The 19,197-nt window shown below is 37.9% G+C and overlaps 1 protein-coding gene across 2 annotated transcripts; it reads left to right on the forward strand.

The window, feature by feature from the left end:
* Nucleotides 1-14,285: 14,285 nt before the first annotated feature.
* On the forward strand, nucleotides 14,286-18,918 carry LOC112182527. Of its 2 annotated transcripts, none has more exons than XM_040513340.1 (7): nucleotides 14,286-14,704; nucleotides 14,793-14,911; nucleotides 15,003-15,251; nucleotides 16,004-16,138; nucleotides 16,475-16,657; nucleotides 17,933-18,138; nucleotides 18,244-18,536. In XM_040513340.1, exons 1-7 carry the CDS (start codon nucleotides 14,380-14,382, stop codon nucleotides 18,389-18,391), a joined length of 1,365 nt encoding a protein of 454 aa, XP_040369274.1. In that variant the 5' UTR covers nucleotides 14,286-14,379; the 3' UTR covers nucleotides 18,392-18,536. The 2 variants fall into 2 exon arrangements, with proteins under 2 accessions (XP_040369274.1, XP_024176797.1); XM_024321029.2 differs by having other exon boundaries at nucleotides 14,289-14,704; nucleotides 17,933-18,094; nucleotides 18,307-18,918.
* Nucleotides 18,919-19,197: the final 279 nt, after the last annotated feature.

Consider the following 19,197-nt stretch of genomic DNA (forward strand, 5'->3'; position numbering starts at 1 on the left):
CATAACCAACTACATGCATAATGAATATATTCGTACGATAATTAACATATCATAGTTCACACAAAAATTAAAGAATTATGAAATATATATATATATATATATATATCTATCATTGGAATAAGAACTCCTAAACCTTGAAGAAGAAGAAGAAAAAAAAGGTGAGTCAATCCTTGTTTTTGCTCCACAACAGCAGTCCCTCCTTAGTTTGTGTCACCTGCTAAGGTACCAAAAACACTACTTTTTCCTTAAACTCACGATTATAGAAGAAAGAGATGTAAGATTCTCTCTATCTTGATAGGATTTTATTTACATCAGCTTCCCCATTAAAACACTCGGATGGAAATAAATTGAATTTCAATCTTTCCTCTCTCAACCTTTGATAAAAACGTTTATTCTAAATTTAATTCCAACATTTCCTTTCTTAACCTGCTATAACAATATAAAAACGACATAAATTCTGAAATCCCAAATAAATTCTAAATCTCTAATAAATCTAGACTCACTAAAATTGTTCCATGCCAACTATCCTCTATGGTCGAGTCTCTCCACTGATCCCTACACCCTCTTCCCCCCAATTGCGAGCATGATCAGCGGTCTTGATTTCAATTTAGAAATCAAATTCTCATTTGAACAGGAACGGCAGTGGAATATCTCCGTGGAAAAAAATTTCATTACTAATTATTGAAAATATAAATAGTAGTAGTGCTGTTCTTCACTCTCACTCACACTCTCTCTCGCTCATCCCCTCCTTCATGGTCTCATTCTCACTTCCAAGCCAATAGACGAGACTCTTCGTTTTCCTTCACTCTCGCCCTCAGAAACCTGTCCTCAAACTTAGATGGTACGATATCTCTCCTAAAATTACCGCTCTAGCTCAACATTTTGTTTATTATTATTTTTTTTCATGTTATGCTTCTGGCTTGGTTTCGATATCTCAGAATCGAATTAGGATTTTGTTTGGCTTTTCTTACAGCTTTGCTAACTTGCTCAAACGCTGCAACACTTAAAGCGGAATTTCGCCACTCGTTTGAGCTTCGTGTTAGTTTTTTTTTTTCATTTCATTTCTCTGTCTTTGCTTTGACTGCAATGTTTGCTACTTTGCTTTCTTCAAATTAGAGAGTTTTGCTTTGTTATGCTTGTGTACTCTCTCCCTCTTTAATCTCATTTATGAAGTATCTCAGCAAGGATTGCTTGCTTTTGTTGCTACTTTTCTTACAGCTTTGCTAACTTGCTCAAACGCTGCAACGCTTAAAGCGGAATTTCGCCACTCGTTTGAGCTTTGTGTTAGCTTTTTTTCATTTCATTTCTCTGTCTTTGCTTTGATTGCAGTGTTTGCTACTTTGCTTTCTTCAAATTAGAGAGTTTTGCTCTGTTATGCTTGTGTACTCTCTCCCTCTTTAATCTCATTTATGAAGTATCTCAGCAAGGATTGCTTGCTTTTGTTGCTACTTTTCTTACAGCTTTGTTAACTTGCTCAAATGCTGCAATGCTTAAAGCGGAATTTCGCCACTCGTTTGAGCTTCGTGTTAGCTTTCTTTCATTTCATTTCTCTGTCTTTGCGTTGACTGCAATGTTTGCTACTTTGCTTTCTTCAAATTAGAGAGTTTTGCTTTGTTATGCTTGTGTACTCTCTCCCTCTTTAATCTCATTTATGAAGTATCTCAGCAAGGATTGCTTGCTTTTGTTGCTACTTTAGTTGTTTATTTCTTGTGTTTCTCATGAACAGCTATAATTGTTAATAGTCTGTATATGGTTTGTTGATTTTAAACCCTGCATCAGATTGTAGTTAAGAGTAAGTAGGGCATCGTTCTAAGCCGGAGATTGGGGTATACTTCCTGTCAAAAACGTTAAACAAATTAGTATTATTCACAAAGTATGAAACAAAAATAAAACAAAGTAAAAGTATATATTTACGAAAATTACAAGATAAGGGATTTATGAGAGTTTGTATTCTAATCTAATTATCTAACCTAACTTATACAGGTGATCAAACAAATCTGAATCAAAGTAGAAGTAGATGAATGGAGAAGATGTAGTTATCAATCATTAACACAAAAACAGAATATCAAATTATAAATCACGAATCAACATATGATGAAGATAGAAATCAATCAAGAACAAAGATGAACGCATAGAAAGTTCTTATTACTTCCCTCAATTAATTTAACTAGATGAATGTATCATAGTTAATCCTATTAAATATGCAATGCTAGTCATAGAACGCTACTTACTAACAAAATATATGTAACGCATAAAGATCAATGAAAGTTTGATTGATTTAAGCCAAACACACAAGTTAGAACGCTAATCAAGCATGCAAAACTCATTGTTAATTCACCTAAGGAACTATATGTTTTCCACTTAAGCAATTAAGACCTAGAACGCTAACAAATCTTAATTTAAAATCAGATATATGCAAATCCTAATTGTTTCGAACTAACTAAGATAAACATATAAAAGGTGGGATATATGCAAATCCTAATTGTTTCGAACCAACTAAGATAAACATATAAAAGATGGGATTGAAACACAAAATCAAGAAACAATCATCAACATATCATGAAATCACAATTAACAATCTAAAAATCCTAAAACGTTTATCATACTTCATGGTTATAGAAAACGAAGATGGTCAAAATCTGTGTGTTTGTGGATTTCATCATCCTCACTTTTGATTTCTCACCGGCTTCAAATTCTTCCTGAACCTCAAGATAAGGAGGAAGACTAAAACTCACAGTTGCCAAACAAGTCTAAACTTCATAATCATCTAAGTAAGAGAATTGGTTGGCTAAAATGACTACCTGAACCGCATTTTCAAAGGCAAGAAACACATGAAGTTCATGGTTATGTGTGTTTGCGTATCATTTGAACTTCAATGAGATACTGTGAAGGTGCACACACATGCAAATAAAGGTTTATGACCAATCATGAAACCACCTGAGATCTAAGTCCATGCAATAAACTAAATGACTAACTTGAGAGAAATTTCATAAAACCAAGCTCTCAAAGTATTGGTCACATGGCTGAGTTTTCAAGTGTTGGGTGAGTATTTTAAATTTTAATGTTTTCAAATTGTGGATGTATCGGCTAAGTTTTCAAACGTTGGATGTCTAGATTGAATCTTTAGTCTTCGACAACCCAGCCAACCAAATTTCTCAAATCTTGGATGTCTCAGCTAAGTTCTCAAGTTTTGGATGTCTCGACCGAGGATCTCGATCATATGATCGAGTTGTCTTAAGACATTCTACTTTTATTTAAGTCTTATAACCATTTGGCTTCAAAGCCAATGCTTATGAGACTAGAAGGGCTATGTTTGCACCTATTTTTTGCACGTCAACCTAGTAAGCTCTCACTGTTGGATGAGAGAAAGTTTTGGCTGAATTAAGTAAGGGCCAAGAATGAAGTCACTCGATCATTTGGCCGAGAATGAAATTAATTAGTCATTCACCCAAGATGAGAAAATCAGCCAATTAAGCATTGGGTCGAAGGAGAATATAAAGTTTAGATCGTACAATCGAAATGAAGGTGTTGGCCACCCACTATTAGCCAGGTGGCCAGCTGGAGAGGCAATGATTTAACAAATTTTTGTTTTCTTTTTTCCTATATAGTTGCATTGATGCTTGTTTGATGACTTTTGTTTATTTAGTTACTTTTGCTGTATTAGCCGAGTTTTCAGCTCTTTTATTTCTCTTTAGTGGGTTTGTTATATAGTTGTGTTGTAGCTGTGAGTTGGTCTTGATGGCCGCCTCTGTTTTCTCTTTGAAGCTCCTGGTTTTGCCTTTGTGGCCCAAAACCTACTTTGGTTTACTAGATGTTTATACAGTCCAAAGAAAAAGGAAAAAGTACGTTAACACTATTTCTCTTATAGGTTGGTCAAATGTATGAGTTATGGATCATCGAGAACAAACCTGGACAGTAATATGATTTAATGACCGTTACGTGGATGGAACATGGACTAATTGAATGGCAGGATATATGGTTACAGCCTGAATTTGTATTGAATCACCAACTGAATTAGTGGAAAATTATAAAATCAATACAAAAGGTACATAAATTTTATATGAAAACTCCCAAAAGAGCTAAAAACAGTTGGATGAATACTTTTAAAAGCATAAAGAGAAACCGAATGAGGATTGGCAGAAGTATGAAGAAGAGTCCATGGAGAGAAAGAGAAAGTTTGAGGAAGAATATCAAGCATGACAAAATACATATATGATTTCAATGGTATCTCATCCACCTCATCCATTCATCCAATACGATGAGGAAATTTTTAGTTCGGTTGTAGAAGATGAAACCAGCCCAGAAGCTCCGCAACTGGCTGAATTAAAGATAGAGCCCAAAATTAGTCATTCAAGTGCCCTCGAAGAACTAGACAATCATGTGATTGAGTACATAGACAAATTGGTTGAAGAAATTGAACTTTTTGTCATGATTGTTAGAGACAAAGTTGACCTATAAAAATCATAATTAGCAAAATTTGAGGTAAAAGACGAAGTTTGTGATTCAAGTACATATCTGAAGGTTGAAATATCGGCTTACATGGTGGCTGAAAATCAAGAACATACTACATGTGATTTTAGTATAATGCTTCATGACCTCCAAAAGCTTGAACCGAATGAAGAAAACAAAGAAACTTCTGAGTTCGAAATAAAGCATTGTTGGCCACCACTATAACGGCCACAAGAATTTTTACATTTTGTTTTCTTGCTTTAGTTTCGGCAAAAATGAATAAAAAAATATTTAAAAAAAGGTTGAGTTAGTAGGAGTACAGATTTTACTTCTATATTTGTTATAGGCCAAAATAAACTAAACTCGGCCGAGTCAGCTAACAAATTGGTTGGCTAAAGTAAAGAGAATATCTCAGCCCAATTAGCTAAGAGATTTTGTGGCTAAAGTAAAAAAATAATTGTCGGTCAAGTTGACGAAGAATTTGTTTAGTTGAAAAAAATAAATAGATGTCGGCCAAGTTAGACCAACAATTTTGTTGGCTGAAGTAAAAAAGAAAAGTCGGCCGAGTTGACCAAGAATTTGGTTGGCCGAAGAAAAAAATATTGTTAGCCAAGTTATCCAATAGTTTGATTGGTTGAAGTACTTTAGAAGTTGGTCGAGTCCACCAAAGAAGTCTTCAGTTTATGAAGATGGTCAAAATCTATGTGTTTGTGGATTTTATCATCCTCACTTCTGATTTCTCGCTGGCTTCAAATTCTTTTTTAGCCTCGAGATAAAGAGGAAGACTAAAACTCACAGTAGACAAGCAAGTCTGAACTTCATAATCATCCAAGTAAGAGAATTGGTTGGTTTGAAATGAGTATCTCAACCGCATTTTTAAAGACAAGAAACACATGAAGCTTATGGTTGTGTGTGTTTGGGTATCATTTGAACTTTAGTGAGATACTGCAAAGGTGTGCACACATGCAAATAAAGGGTTATGACCAATCATGAAACCACCCGTGATCCAAGTTCATGCAATAAACTAAGTGACTAACTTGAGAGAGATTTCATAAAACCAAGTATTGGTCACAGGACCGATTTTTCAAGTGTCAGACAAGTTGTCAAATATTGGGCGAGTATTTTAAATTGTAGATGTCTCAACTGATTTTCAAGTGTAGGCAAAGTTTTTCAAATTGTGGATGTCTTGTAGAATCGCTGTAAATCTGTATGTAATTAGGATTTTATTTAATTAGGATATCTTGTAATTATGGAAAGATTGTTTCCTATTAGAGTTAGACTACTCCTTTGTACTTGTATATATACCCTCATTGTTGGATGAATAGAATCATCAATTTAACCCTGAATTGGAGTATTCTTTTCTACTTGGTATCAAAGCAGGTTCAATCCTTTGAACTTGCGCTGCATCCTTTGAATCCTGAATCTTGAAGAACACCACAAACCGCTACGTACCACCACCATTGAATTCCAAACCACCATCACCCTACCTTTTTTTGAAAAAAATTCAGATCCATCTTGAAACCCTAGAAAACCCAATCCTGCAAAAATCCCGAATTCCTCAATGGTCAGACCTGTAATTGAAGGCGAACAATCACATCCCGAGAAGGCAATGGTGCCATCCTCACAAGTCATCTATCACCACTACACCACCCAACAAGACAACTCTGTGTTCCCAATAAGTGTTGTCTTGAATGAATTCAACTACGCCATATGGGCTCCTCTAATGCGGATGCGCATTGGAGCACGAGGGAAGATTGGTTATCTGACCGGAGTGAAGGCTGAACCCGCCATAAATTCTGCAGAGTATGAAGCTTGGGCCACGGACAATGAAAAGGTGAAAAGTTGGCTCATTGACTCCATGGAGTCCTCTCTTATGAACCGGTATATTCGTCTCCCTACTACAAAAGATATTTGGGAAGCTGTAGTGAAAACTTTTTATGATGATTCTGATGAAACCCGGATCTTTGAATTGAACAAGAAGTGTTTTGAAGCAAAGCAAAATGGACGGCCTATTCCTACCTACTATAATGAGTTAGTGGTGATGTTCCAGGAGATTGATCAAAGGGTGGCCTCTCAGAATGATAATGTTGCAGCTGTAGTTCAAGAGACCTCAGCGATGTCCCGGATGCCTGTTCACATATTTTTGAGTGGACTTGACCTAGAGTATGATCAGGTGCGTGGAGAAATCCTACGCAAGGAACCTAAATTCTCTTTGGAGCAGAGCTATGCTTACATTCGCAAGGTGCAATCAGAGAAACAGGCTATGGGGCATTCGATACCTACCGAATCTTCTGTTATGGCTGTCCAACGCAAACTCGGTCCTCCTCCAGGCTTCTCACATCGTCCTTTAGGTAAACCAAATCCATATGCAAATAGAAAGTGCATTATGTGTGGGGAATTAGGTCATACCAAGGAGCAGTGCTATGAAGTGATTGGTTACCCTGATTGGTGGGACTTCATAAAGAAACCGCGAAAGAATCTGGGCAAGGTCGCCATTGCTACTACAGAGGAACTTTATGTAGACAATGCCTTCGCTAATGTAGCGCAGTCAGGTATGAATGGTAAGGTTACTTTTAATAGTACATGGATAATTGATACAGGTGCATCTGACCATATGACCAATGACCCAAGTCTTGTAAAAAACCTTATACGTTCCCCTCAAGATGTTGTCTCTACTGCTGATGGTACTCCAACTCCGATCACCGGAGAAGGTTCTATTGCTCTATCTGATACCTTAACCCTTGAATCTGTCTTAGTTGTTCCATCACTAGCTTATAATCTCCTGTCTGTTGGTCAAGTTATTTTAGCTCTTGCATGTATTGTGACCCTTCTATCTGTTTTTCTGTGTGTTTCAGGACATTCTGACTCGATGGATTATTGGTTATGGTGTTAGAAGGGGGAAATTATACTATCTGGATCTGACAGAGACTGGAAAGAAACATAAGCATCTTTTGGGACAGGCTAATCAGATCAACAGGGTAGAGAATGCGAAGGAAGCTGTATGGTTATGGCATCGCCGTTTAGGTCATCTATCCTTTCGTTATCTTAAGAAGCTGCAACCTCAATTGTTTTCAGTTGTTAGTGATTTGGATTTCCACTGTGACAACTGTGAACTGGCCAAGAGTCACCGTATTTCATATTCACCGAGTCTTAATAAAAGTCATGTTCCTTTTATGAAGATTCACTCCAATGTCTGGGGTTCTGCGAAAATTCCTTATCTTTCTAGAGCTCGGTATTTCGAAACGTTTATTGATGATTGCACTCGCATGACATGGGTGTCATTACTGAAGAATAAGAGCGATGTATTTGGAATGTTTATTGAATTTCACAAAATGGTGGCAACTCAGTATCAACAATCCATCAGAGTGTTTCAGTCTAACAATGGTGGAGAGTTTGTGAATGGCCCTATGATTGAGTTTTACCAGTCACATGGCATTCGTCATCAAACCTCCAATTCTTATACTCCTCAACAGAATGGTTTAGCAGAATGGAAGAATAGGCAGTTGATGGAAGTTGTTCGTGCTTCCTTGTTTGGCATGAATGTACCTAGGTCCTATTGGGGAGAAGCAGTAAAATCAGCAGCATATCTTATCAACCGTACTCTTTCACGGGTGATTGAGTTTTAGAATCCTCATCAGAAGCTTCATACACTTTTGACCATCCCTTCTATGCCTAATTTGGAGCCCCGGGTGTTTGGGTGCACAGCCTATGTTCATATTCCTAAGCCTCAACGCAGCAAGCTTGATCCCCGTGCCCGTAAGTGTATCTTTGTTGGTTATGCTAACTTCCAGAAAGGTTATCGATGTTATGATCCCCTTACTGGCACTATACATGTCTCTCTTGATGTTGCTTTTTGTGAATCCGAGCCTTATTACTCAGGGGGAGTTTCTCAGTCTTCCCTTCAGGGGGAGAGAGGTTGTGAAGGGAATCCTAGTTCTATTATTGATTTTGATGCCTTTGAAGACTTGAAAAATTTGGAGGGTAGATTTGAGGGTAGAAATTCGGAAACAGAAAATGCAGTTGCCGAACAGAGCATTGTGAATTCCAAAACAGACAATGTGACTGCTGAACGAAGTGTTGTGAATTCTGAAATAGAAAATGCCACTGCCGAACGAAGTGTTGCGAATTCCAAAACAAAAAATGCGACTGCCGAACAGAGTGTTGTGAATTCCGAAACAGAAAATGTAACTGCCGAACAGAGTGTTGTGAATTACGAGATAGAAGAGACGACTTTTCTGGATAGCTTGAATCAAAATCAAGATGTATCTGAAGCTCACACACAAGATATTCCCCCTTCTGCATCACCAACTGAAGATCCCGGTCAGAATGATCCTCCTTAGGTACCCCTAAACTTTAATGAATCTTCTGGGTTAGAAAGTGTCGAACCTAGGAAATCACAAAGGGTTACCAAGGGAATTCCTAAGAAACAATATGAACCAGTTATCAAAGCCAAAGCTAAATACCCTATAGCTAATTTTATGTCTAACCATAGGATTTCTGGGTCACATGCACTTGTTGTTAATCAATTATCTACTATATCTATTCCTAGTAACGTGCAGGAAGCATTGACGGATCCAAAATGGACAAAAGCGATGAATGAAGAATTGGAAGCTCTTCAAAAGAATGCAACATGGGAGCTAGTACCTATGCCGGTTGGAAAGAAGACTATAGGATGTCGTTGGGTATTTACTGTAAAGCTTAATGCAGATGGAACTATTAATAGATACAAGGCGAGGTTGGTGCCAAAGGATATACACAACGCTATGGGATTGGTTATGAGGAGACTTTTGCACCTGTGGCAAAGATTAATACTGTACGGATTCTAATCTCACTTGCAGCAAACAAAGATTGGTCCATGCACCAGTTTGATGTGAAGAATGCGTTTCTTAATGGGAATTTGGAGGAAGAAGTGTACATGAATGTGCCCCCAGGTGTTAAGAATTACCCAAGTGACGTTGGCAAGGTGTGTAAGTTGAAGAAGTCTTTGTATGGCCTGAAGCAGTCTCCAAGAGCTTGGTTTGGAAGATTTTCAAAGTCCATGAAAGCCTTTGGGTACAGACAGAGCAATTCTGACTATACCTTGTTTATCAAACGCAAGAATGGTAAGATTACAGCTCTTACCATGTGTATGTTGATGACATGATTATTACAGGGGATGATCCGAAAGAGATGAATGAATTGCAAAAGTATCTGTCAAAGGAGTTTGAAATAAAGGATCTGGGACAATTGAAGTATTTTCTGGGTATTGAAGTTGCAAGGTCTAAGAATGGGATTTTGCTTTCACAAAGGAAGTATGTCCTTGATTTACTTGCTGAAACAGGGATGCTGGACTGTAGACCAATGGAGACACCCATTGAGATGAATCACAGACTTGCTATTTATCATGATCAAGTTCCAACTGATAAAGGGAGGTATCAACGTCTTGTAGGAAGGTTGATTTATCTTTCACATACTAGACCTGATATTGCTTATGCTGTGAGTGTTGTTAGTCAATTTATGCATTGTCCTAGTGAAGAGCATATGGATGCAGTCTTTCGTATTTTGAAGTACTTGAAGATGGCGCCAGGTAAAGGGTTACTGTTTCAGAAAAAAGATGAATTGGAAGTTGTTGGGTACATAGATGCAGATTGGGCTAGTGATAAAACTGACAGACGTTCTACATCTGGGTACTTCACTTTTGTTGGAGGGAACCTTGTCACTTGGCATAGCAAAAAGCAGAAAGTTGTTGCCAGATCAAGTGCAGAAGCTGAGTTCCGAGGTATGGCACACAGAGTCTGTGAAATGTTGTGGATTCGTAATGTCTTGAAAGACCTGGGTTACAAGCTTAAAAAGCCTATGGATTTGCATTGTGATAATACAGCTGCCATTGAGATTGCACATAATCCAGTTCAACATGATAGAACAAAGCATGTGGAGGTTGACCGTCATTTTATTAAAGAAAATCTTGACAGAAAGGTTATTCGCTTTCCATTTGTAAACTCAGAGGAGCAATTAGCTGATGTTCTTACTAAAGGAGTGTCCAGGAAGGTATTTGACAGCTCAGTTGACAAGTTGGACATGAGGGGGAGTGTAGAATCGCTGTAAATCTGTATGTAATTAGGATTTTATTTAATTAGGATATCCTGTAATTATGGAAAGATTTTTTCCTATTAGAGTTAGACTACTCCTTTGTACTTGTATATATACCCTCATTGTGGGATGAATAGAATCATCAATTTAACCCTGAATTGAAGTATTCTTTTCTACTTGTCTCGGCCAAGTTTTCAAACATTGGATGTCTTGACTGAGTTATTAAGTCTTCGACAACCCGGCCGACTAAATTTCTCAAATCTTAGATGTCTTGGCCAAGTTCTCAAGTTTTGGATGTCTCGATCGAATTTTCAAGTTCTGCATGTCTTAATTGAGTTGTCTTAAGGCATTCTATTTTTATTTAAGTCTCATAACCACTTGGCTTCAAAGCCAATGCTCATGAGACTAGGGGGGCTATGTTTGCACTTGTTTTTTGCACGTTGACCTACTAAGCTCTCGCTGTTGGATAAGAGAAATTTTTGGCTGAGATTAAGTAAGGGCCAAGAATGAAGTCACTCGATCATTTGGCCGAGAATAAAATTAATTGGCCATCCTGCCTAGATTAGAAAATCAGCCAAATAAGCATAGGTCGACGGAGAATATAAAGTTTATTTCGTATGACCGAAATGAAGGTGTTGACCGAAATCAGAGTCACTCGACCAAGATTAAAATTTTGAGTCATCAACATATATTAAAGTTTTGAATCCTACGACATGAGTCATACAACTGAGATAAATACATCATTCAATCACTGGGCCGAGGTTTGAGAATTTGAGTCGAACGACTCAAAAGATGATGAAAGTGGATCACACACTTACATGGTTGGGAAATCCAAGTTCAAATGAGTGACTACGTAGACGGGCCGAGAAGGAGTTCAAATGTGCTCAGCCAAGCCCAATTGACAAATATCGGCCGATGAGTCCGTTCAAGGAAGAAATCCTCACAAAGAAAGAGTCCAAGTCAATTAGGGATTTCAATTATGAAGATTTTGGATATCAGCCAAATCATAACATTTATGGAAGAATTAATCCAAAAAAGAAGTTGAATCCTGCTTAAATTCCACATCTTAGAGACCAAGTTAGCCTAACTTTAGATATGCAAATATAGGATTTTTAAAGAAGACGTGAGTTGGCACGCCCGAATATCAAGAAGGATAATTGGACCACAAATTCCTAAGCTCTCAGTTCAGCGGAGACGATTTTGAGGCAAACACAAAGTTGGTGAGAAGTTAACGCATAAGGAAAGACTTGTTGCACTCTTTATGGATTGGAGTCTCGCCAATATAAATATGTTGCTGGGAAGGTTAGTGGAAGACACAAAAAATAAGATACAAGGTGACACGGTGGACTGTAACAAGCGCACTAGTGTGTATAAAGAGGTGAATGACGAAGAATTCATGAGATTTCCACTAAGGAAGTCACTGCGCGAGGACCTATTTGATGTTATGGTGGATATGGGAAGGTTGAAAGATGATATGACAGTTGTTTAGATATTATAACCGTAATACCATACAAAGTCACGGACATAATAAATGGCGTGGGTTGCTGGCGAAATCCTTCTTGAAGGTGAAGGAAGACTGTGTTGCAGAGATGAGAAAAGAGTAGAGATTAATGTGGATCAACAGTCAGAAGACGGACAAATGGCAAAATCTGGAGAAAGTTTATAGGGCAATGGGTTTTGTAGTAGAGAAAGGAAGAGAATGCGACATCAACGTAGGTTGCATGGGATCAACACATATTGCAAGAAAACAAGTAATATATAGTGTGAAGTTTGATGTGGATATGAAATGAAGCTGACACAGAATATGAATAATAATGTCCATATTAATAATAACTATTAAAAAAAATTATTAAGTAATTGGCCAAAGAAAATGGGTGATACAAAATTAGGTTCATAAGTGGGATTGTGGAGGCCATGTGTATTTTATAAAAGTAAGAAACTCACAATATATGTCTACAGTTCGCTGTTACAAATACGGTTGGCAAGTTGGTTAGTTGACTATAGTGTCAATAGAGTGTAAGTATATAAAAGCAACTGGTTTGGTGAAACAGTCGTCATGAATGGGAGGTGAAAGAAGAATTAGTACGTGTAGTTTGGCTTTGCAGGGTCATAGAGTGATGCTTGAAGCACTTCATGGCCATGGACAAGTGGTTGGATCCGACTCTGCAAGTAGTCCAACATGAATACAACGTCAGAAATAGAAAATCTTAGGGAAAAAAGGCAGCAACACAGATAAATGTGTGAATCGATCTCATGCGTGCGCTCTAGGTGATTACAGAAGTGATAAATATAACTACATCAAGTGCATAATGGGATATCAGTGGATGGAAGAGGAAATTATTGGGTACATGGGAAGATTTATTGACGATCCGTACTGACTGAAAGTGAAATTACAAGATTTGTTGGGATTATAGACTTTGTGTTTTTTTTGGGGGGGGTGGTGGCTGACAATAGATGAAATAAGGTTAGTAGCAAAACATATGTTTCCTTTCAATCTTTATTTATAAGTAGATAGATAACTTAAAGTGTACATATTGGGCTAGGAAGGATGAATATGGATGATAGTCATTCTGGAGGAAGGGTGAATATTTGAGAGAATCTTATTATAGGTGAAGTTCTTCATGAGTTATTGTTTGATCCACTTTTCTTTCTGTGATGGTGAGGATAGTTTCATCCTCCAGTTAGTAGGAAAAATGTTACCGGTATGAAATTAAGAGGGTCAAAAAATTCAAACCAAATCATACCCTACACTCACTATGCTAAAAGTTATAATATTTGTAAAATAAATCATTTTACAGAGCAAAACCCAATAATTAAATTACTTCAATCATTCTGAATCATCTCGATTTGTAATCGAATGCCAAAAGGGAAGGATATTTTTGGAAAATTGCCATCAGCCAACTCAACCTTAAAATAGTCCACCAAATTCATGATGTGAGGTTAAACTTTCCTGATAAAATAATCTCAAAAATTATACAAGAAGTAGTTACTACTAATAAAAAACATATGAAGTAAACAAATGGGTTCAAATTGCAGAAATCACCACAAACCCAATTCAAGCTGAAAACCAACTTCATCAAAATAAATGATTTTTTCTATCATTTTCTTAACTCACTCCATTTCAAATAATACCGCACAATCAAACACATGCTCAACAGACATATCAAAACCAAACATAAAACACCACAACAAATTCTAACTCCATTGACATGCACAAAAACTACAACAACAAAAAGTGGCCCTTTGTTTTTCTTCATGCACACAAAAGTTTAAAAATTTACCTGAACAAATGTGTATTCTTTTGTACTCCATTGAATATATGAGAATTGTCTTCTCTTCCGGCCAAAATCAAACTGAATAACAATAATCAAAATCAATTTGGATAATGAGAATGAGAGAGAGAGAGAGAGCAGTCAGAGCTAACTAGGCTGATTGATGCAGCGGATCATCGGGATCAGTTTCTCTCTGTGCTTTTAATGAGCTGTTAAGGGGATGAGATAACGCGAAAGGCAGAGATATTTATGAGGTGAATGACTTCCATAGGACAGTGGGTGGGGAGATATTTTCACTGCGAAAACACCATTAACCCTTGCTGCTTTCATCACGACGGAACTTGAATTACAGTTTACGTCCCATTAACAGCCAACAAAAAGTAACCAATTTCTGTGGATGATAACTGCCCACGAAAGTGGGGCCCCTTTGGTTCATTGCAGCCTATTCCATGTTCTAAATAACAAGTTTTTCAGGGAAAAGAAAATGTAGGAGTTTTTTTCCCAAAATGAAAAAGGAGAGCCATAGCTTAATATCCATTGGAAAGACAATATAGACCTGTTTGTGCAGTTATTGGCCTAGATAGATACTATGGCTACTGCTCCATTGCTGCCGTCACGCATCTGGTTCCACTTGGATCCCTCATGTTCCCAATTCCAAAGCCCAAACCTTAATCCCTCCTTCCCTCTCCGCCGTCGCTCTAATCATACTCATAGCCTCACTCTCACACTCGTCTCTTCTGCCCACACTCTCACTCCGCCGGAGCCGCCGCCGCCTACTTCCACCACCGTCCCTCACACCTTGCTTCGGTTCGCCGCCTCCGCCGCCCTCCTTCTCGGGATTGGGCTCGGATGCTGCGTCGCCTCCGCCCGCTCTTCTCCTCTAGCCCAGCCTCCGCCGGCGCTACAGGATCAAGGTGGTGATTCCGGCTGATTGAATTTTCTTTTTTTTATCAATAATTTCCGATTGGCGTAACTGTAATCTCGAATTTTCGATGAACACAGCTACGGATGATGACAATTTAGAAGCGGCGTTTGGAACTTGGAAGTCCAAGACATTCGCTTTGACTGTGCCCTTGACAGTTGCTGCTCTACGCGGCTCTGTACCTCCTTCATGGATTAAGGTCTGCCCCCACATTTTGTTTTCTGATGGTTTTCGGTGTGTATCTCTTTACTTCACTAAGCACATTGTGTGTTTTGTTTCCGGACGAGTAGGATTTTATGCAGTCTCAAGGAAAAAGATCAAAGCTTCAACTCAAGTCTCATGCAAGTCTCGAGAGCGTATTTTCGGATCTCTCAAGAGACTTCAGCAAAGGCGATGTTCGGCCTTCTTCTGTTGCGGCTGCTGATGTAGTTAGTATTGGGGACTCTTGGCTCAGTCATGCCATTAACAAGGGTCTAATTGAGCCAATTCAAGGGGTAGAAGACCAGGATTGGTATAAAGGATTGAGTGACAGATGGAAAGTAAGAACACAACTGCTCTTCCATAACATATTTCTTCCCCATCCCAGAAAGCTTAAATTATGCTAAATGTCCAAATTATTAAGGGTCATAGATCACTTTGGCATGCAACACTAGTGCTCTCGTGTTCACAAGTCGGAGGAATAAATATATTAGTGGCATCAACGTAATGGAATATATGATTAGCTTTGCTGTATGAGTTTCCTAGACTATAGGCCCTAAAAACTACATGAACGATATATATATATATATATATATATATATATATATATATTTTTTTTTTTTGTTGCTGCATCTGCTTATGAAGAGAGGGTATGTAACCTTTTGATTTTTATCACTGATGTATATGTTTCCTATATTATGTGTTTTAAGGTGTTCCTGAGATTATGTTGTGTAACCAGAAAACTAAGGAAATGAACCATAAGCATGTAGATAAATATTGAGAAAAGTCCTGCTTAAATGTTTCACATGGCATGCCAGACATTGCCATGTGAAACATCGCAATCAATGGTTGTTAGGCGGTGTGGTTGTTTCACTATTGAGCATATTTCTGTAGTGGGAGTCAATAGTGTGGTATGCATCCAATCTTTTTCAAGATCAATTAACTCTGTGAGCTGTTTGAGTTTGGATGCATACTTTTACTCAGCTGTTTAAAGCTTTGGCTTGCATCTGTTGTACTTTTTGAAATGTTGATGTCTTTTTTTGTTTGTCTAGGGTTTTTTGGTGGTGTTTTACTTTTACTAAAAAAGTCTCAGGTATATCTACGCAGGAACTCTGAGGGGAGAATTGACCCTGATGGTAAAATATGGGCTGCTCCATATCGGTGGGGCTGCATGGTGATAGCATACAAAAAAACTAAATTTAGAAAGCATAACTTGGCTCCTATATCGGTAAGTTGTCTAATCTGCCATTTTATGATAGGTTACTTATTTGATTAAGACTAGTTTTAGTATGATTATCATTACTCTTTACTCAAAACTTCATTTGGATCAAATAATTTACTAAGGAGATTGGACAAATATTATGAAAGAAGTTGGAGCACAAATTCAACGGATAATATAGGGACTTGCAAGATTACCTTCTGAATTTTTCTTAATTTAGCTGAAACCCTAAGTTAAGATGTGAATACTTGGGTTTTATTTGTACCAGGCATATTTTTCTTTTTATGAAATGATTTTGTTCACTATTTTTCTGTTTTTATTTTTTAATTATCTTCTTTGCCACAGGACTGGGCAGATTTATGGCGACCTGAACTTGCAGGAAGGATTTCAATGGTTGATTCTTCTAGAGAGGTTATCGGTGCAGTTCTGAAGCATATGGGAACCTCCTACAACACACAAGATATCCATTTGCAAGTTGATGGTGGGAAAGATGCTGTAAGGCAAAATCTGGCTTTACTTGGAAAACAGGTATTGATTTTGTATCCCTTTCTAAAGGATCCTCAATAGAACACACAGGCTAACATATACATTCATATTTGTGATCTCAAGGTTGAGAAAGAGATGATGATCTTGACTCCTCCAGTTGAACCATACAATACAAGTCCTTTCCATCATTTCTATGACTAATATATATCCTTTCCTTGGTCAAATTGATAAAAGATAAGCCAACGATAATTGTGTGGTCAAACTGTGCAAACAAATGCAGTCTGTCAGATGAAACTGGAATGAGAATGATGATAGTGGAAGGCTAAATGGTGTCCGATTTGCTGAGGAATAATCCTTTTAAGGGAACTAGAGAATGAATGGTTCCAATCATTGGATTGCATCTCAGAAAGGGGAGATGTGCAAAAAATGGCACATGAGTCCTATTTAGAACAGGCGTTGATAAACACTCATATAACCATAAGTAGTAGATCCCTTCCATTTGTTCATTTTGTCATGGACTCTTGCGTTTTCAAAGCATAAAGATGTGCAAACTTGGGAATCACCTGTACTAAATTACCTCCCAAAAACATGTCAGATATCTGGCAAGAGAGTAATGCCGTATTATTCGTGCTTGCTGCTTTTAGGCATGGCTGGCCTTACTTCTAGCTTGATATGGTGTGTTGCCATGACTCGATAATTATTTCTTATATTTCACCCTATTGTAGTTGCAGACTTCACCTTTCTAACTAAAGCATTGGATTTGTTCTACCTTTAGAGCTTTAGGGGTGAAGCATTTGCTAATATGCCGTGATCCTATTATTCCATGAACACATCAAGTCTAGCCAAGTATGTGACAGCTCGCTAATTAGAGAACAGCTCTCCTTCCGACTCTTTGGTATAATTGTTTTTTTTTTGTTTTTTTTTATAGGTCTTGTTGTGTTTTTCACAAAACATCGACTATTGGAATTGGTTCTCCAAAAACCACCCGCTGAGTATCTCCTCTGGTTTCTTGTGTATGGCACACTCATGGAGTGGGACATTCCAAATGTATAGTTAGTTCAGAGATTAAATATATCATAAACCGACTGTTTTGAGTGAATATCGAAGAGCTTATAATATAATTTAGGAGATGTTGGGGGGGGGGGGGGGGGGGGGGAGGGGGGCATGAGTATATTATTATTATCATTGTGGCTTGCAAACTTTGATTATTCATGTGAGTAGAAAATGAATACTTGCAGAATGGTCTCGATGGTGGACATTATGAATTACCTACTGTTGAATCATGTCCTAATTAAAATGCTTGTTGGTTTTATGTAGGTCCGACTATTTGACAGTGTACACTATTTGAAAGCATTTGCAGTTGGAGATGTGTGGGTGGCTGTCGGGTGGAGCAGTGATGTTCTTCCTGTTGCCAAACGCATGTCTGATGTTGCAGTAATTGTTCCGAAATCTGGAACTAGTATATGGGCAGATATGTGGGTACGTTCTGCATCATGTTGTGTTACTGAGACATTTGCTTTCTTCTCCTAGATGTCATGTTACATATTCCTTTTTTTTGTTCTTTTTTTCCTCATGCTTGCTTCTCCTAGATGTCATGTTACATATGCCTTTTTCTTTTTCTTTTTTCCCTCATGCTTTCTTCTCCTAGATGTCATGTTACATATTCCTTTTTCTTTTTCTTTTTTTCCTAGGCAACCCCTGCTGTCTCTCGACTTGAAACAAATCGAATTGGGGGGCGAGTTAGAGGGCCATCTCCACTCATCCATCAGTGGATAGACTTCTGCTTGCAAACTGCTAGAGCACTCCCTTTTAAGCAGGAGGTAATCCCAGGCGCCTCCCCCTCTGCACTTGATAGTGCCCCGGCTGAAAATTTAGAAGAGTTCACCAAGGGTAAGCCAAGACTGGATACAAACCTCATTGTGGGAGTACCGCCACCTGAGATTTTGGCAAGGTGTGAGTTTTTGGAGCCATTATCTGACTCCACACTATCAGATTATCAATCGCTAATAGATAGTATGCAGAAATCTAAACATGGTTTGGTCCCTAGTATAAATTACAATATCTTATCATTGATTCAAAATTTGTGGTTGAAGCTGCATTCAAATAATAACAAGAGCTTGAAGCAAGTTTAGAAGTGGTCTTTTATGAGAATTAATCGCTCTGTTTGTATTATACCATGGGAACAGAACGTCATGGAGATTTCTGCAGAGAATTATCTGCAACTAGAGGAAACTTTTGGCATGTATACTTGGACAGATTATTGATCTTAAGATTATAATCTAAACTATGAGCATGGTTCAGAATGGATGGTATTATTCTTTTTAGAGTTTTATCATGATTAGTCCCTTAGCTCAACAGAACACTCGGAAGTGGTCCTGGACTCGGAAGAACATCAAACTAGTACTTCTGTCAACAATCTTGTCAGTGATACATTAGAATAGAACTTGTGTGGTGTGAAACACGAGTCACTGTTTTGGGTAACTTGGTCTCGGGTTGACTTGGGATTGACTACTCTTTGACAAAGATCGATCAAATTTCCCTCACTGTGCAGAAGTGCAACCACTACTGGTCTACGTCTACAA

This window comes from Rosa chinensis, chromosome 1 (assembly GCF_002994745.2).
Source record: "Rosa chinensis cultivar Old Blush chromosome 1, RchiOBHm-V2, whole genome shotgun sequence".
NCBI classification, from domain to species: domain Eukaryota; kingdom Viridiplantae; phylum Streptophyta; class Magnoliopsida; order Rosales; family Rosaceae; genus Rosa; species Rosa chinensis.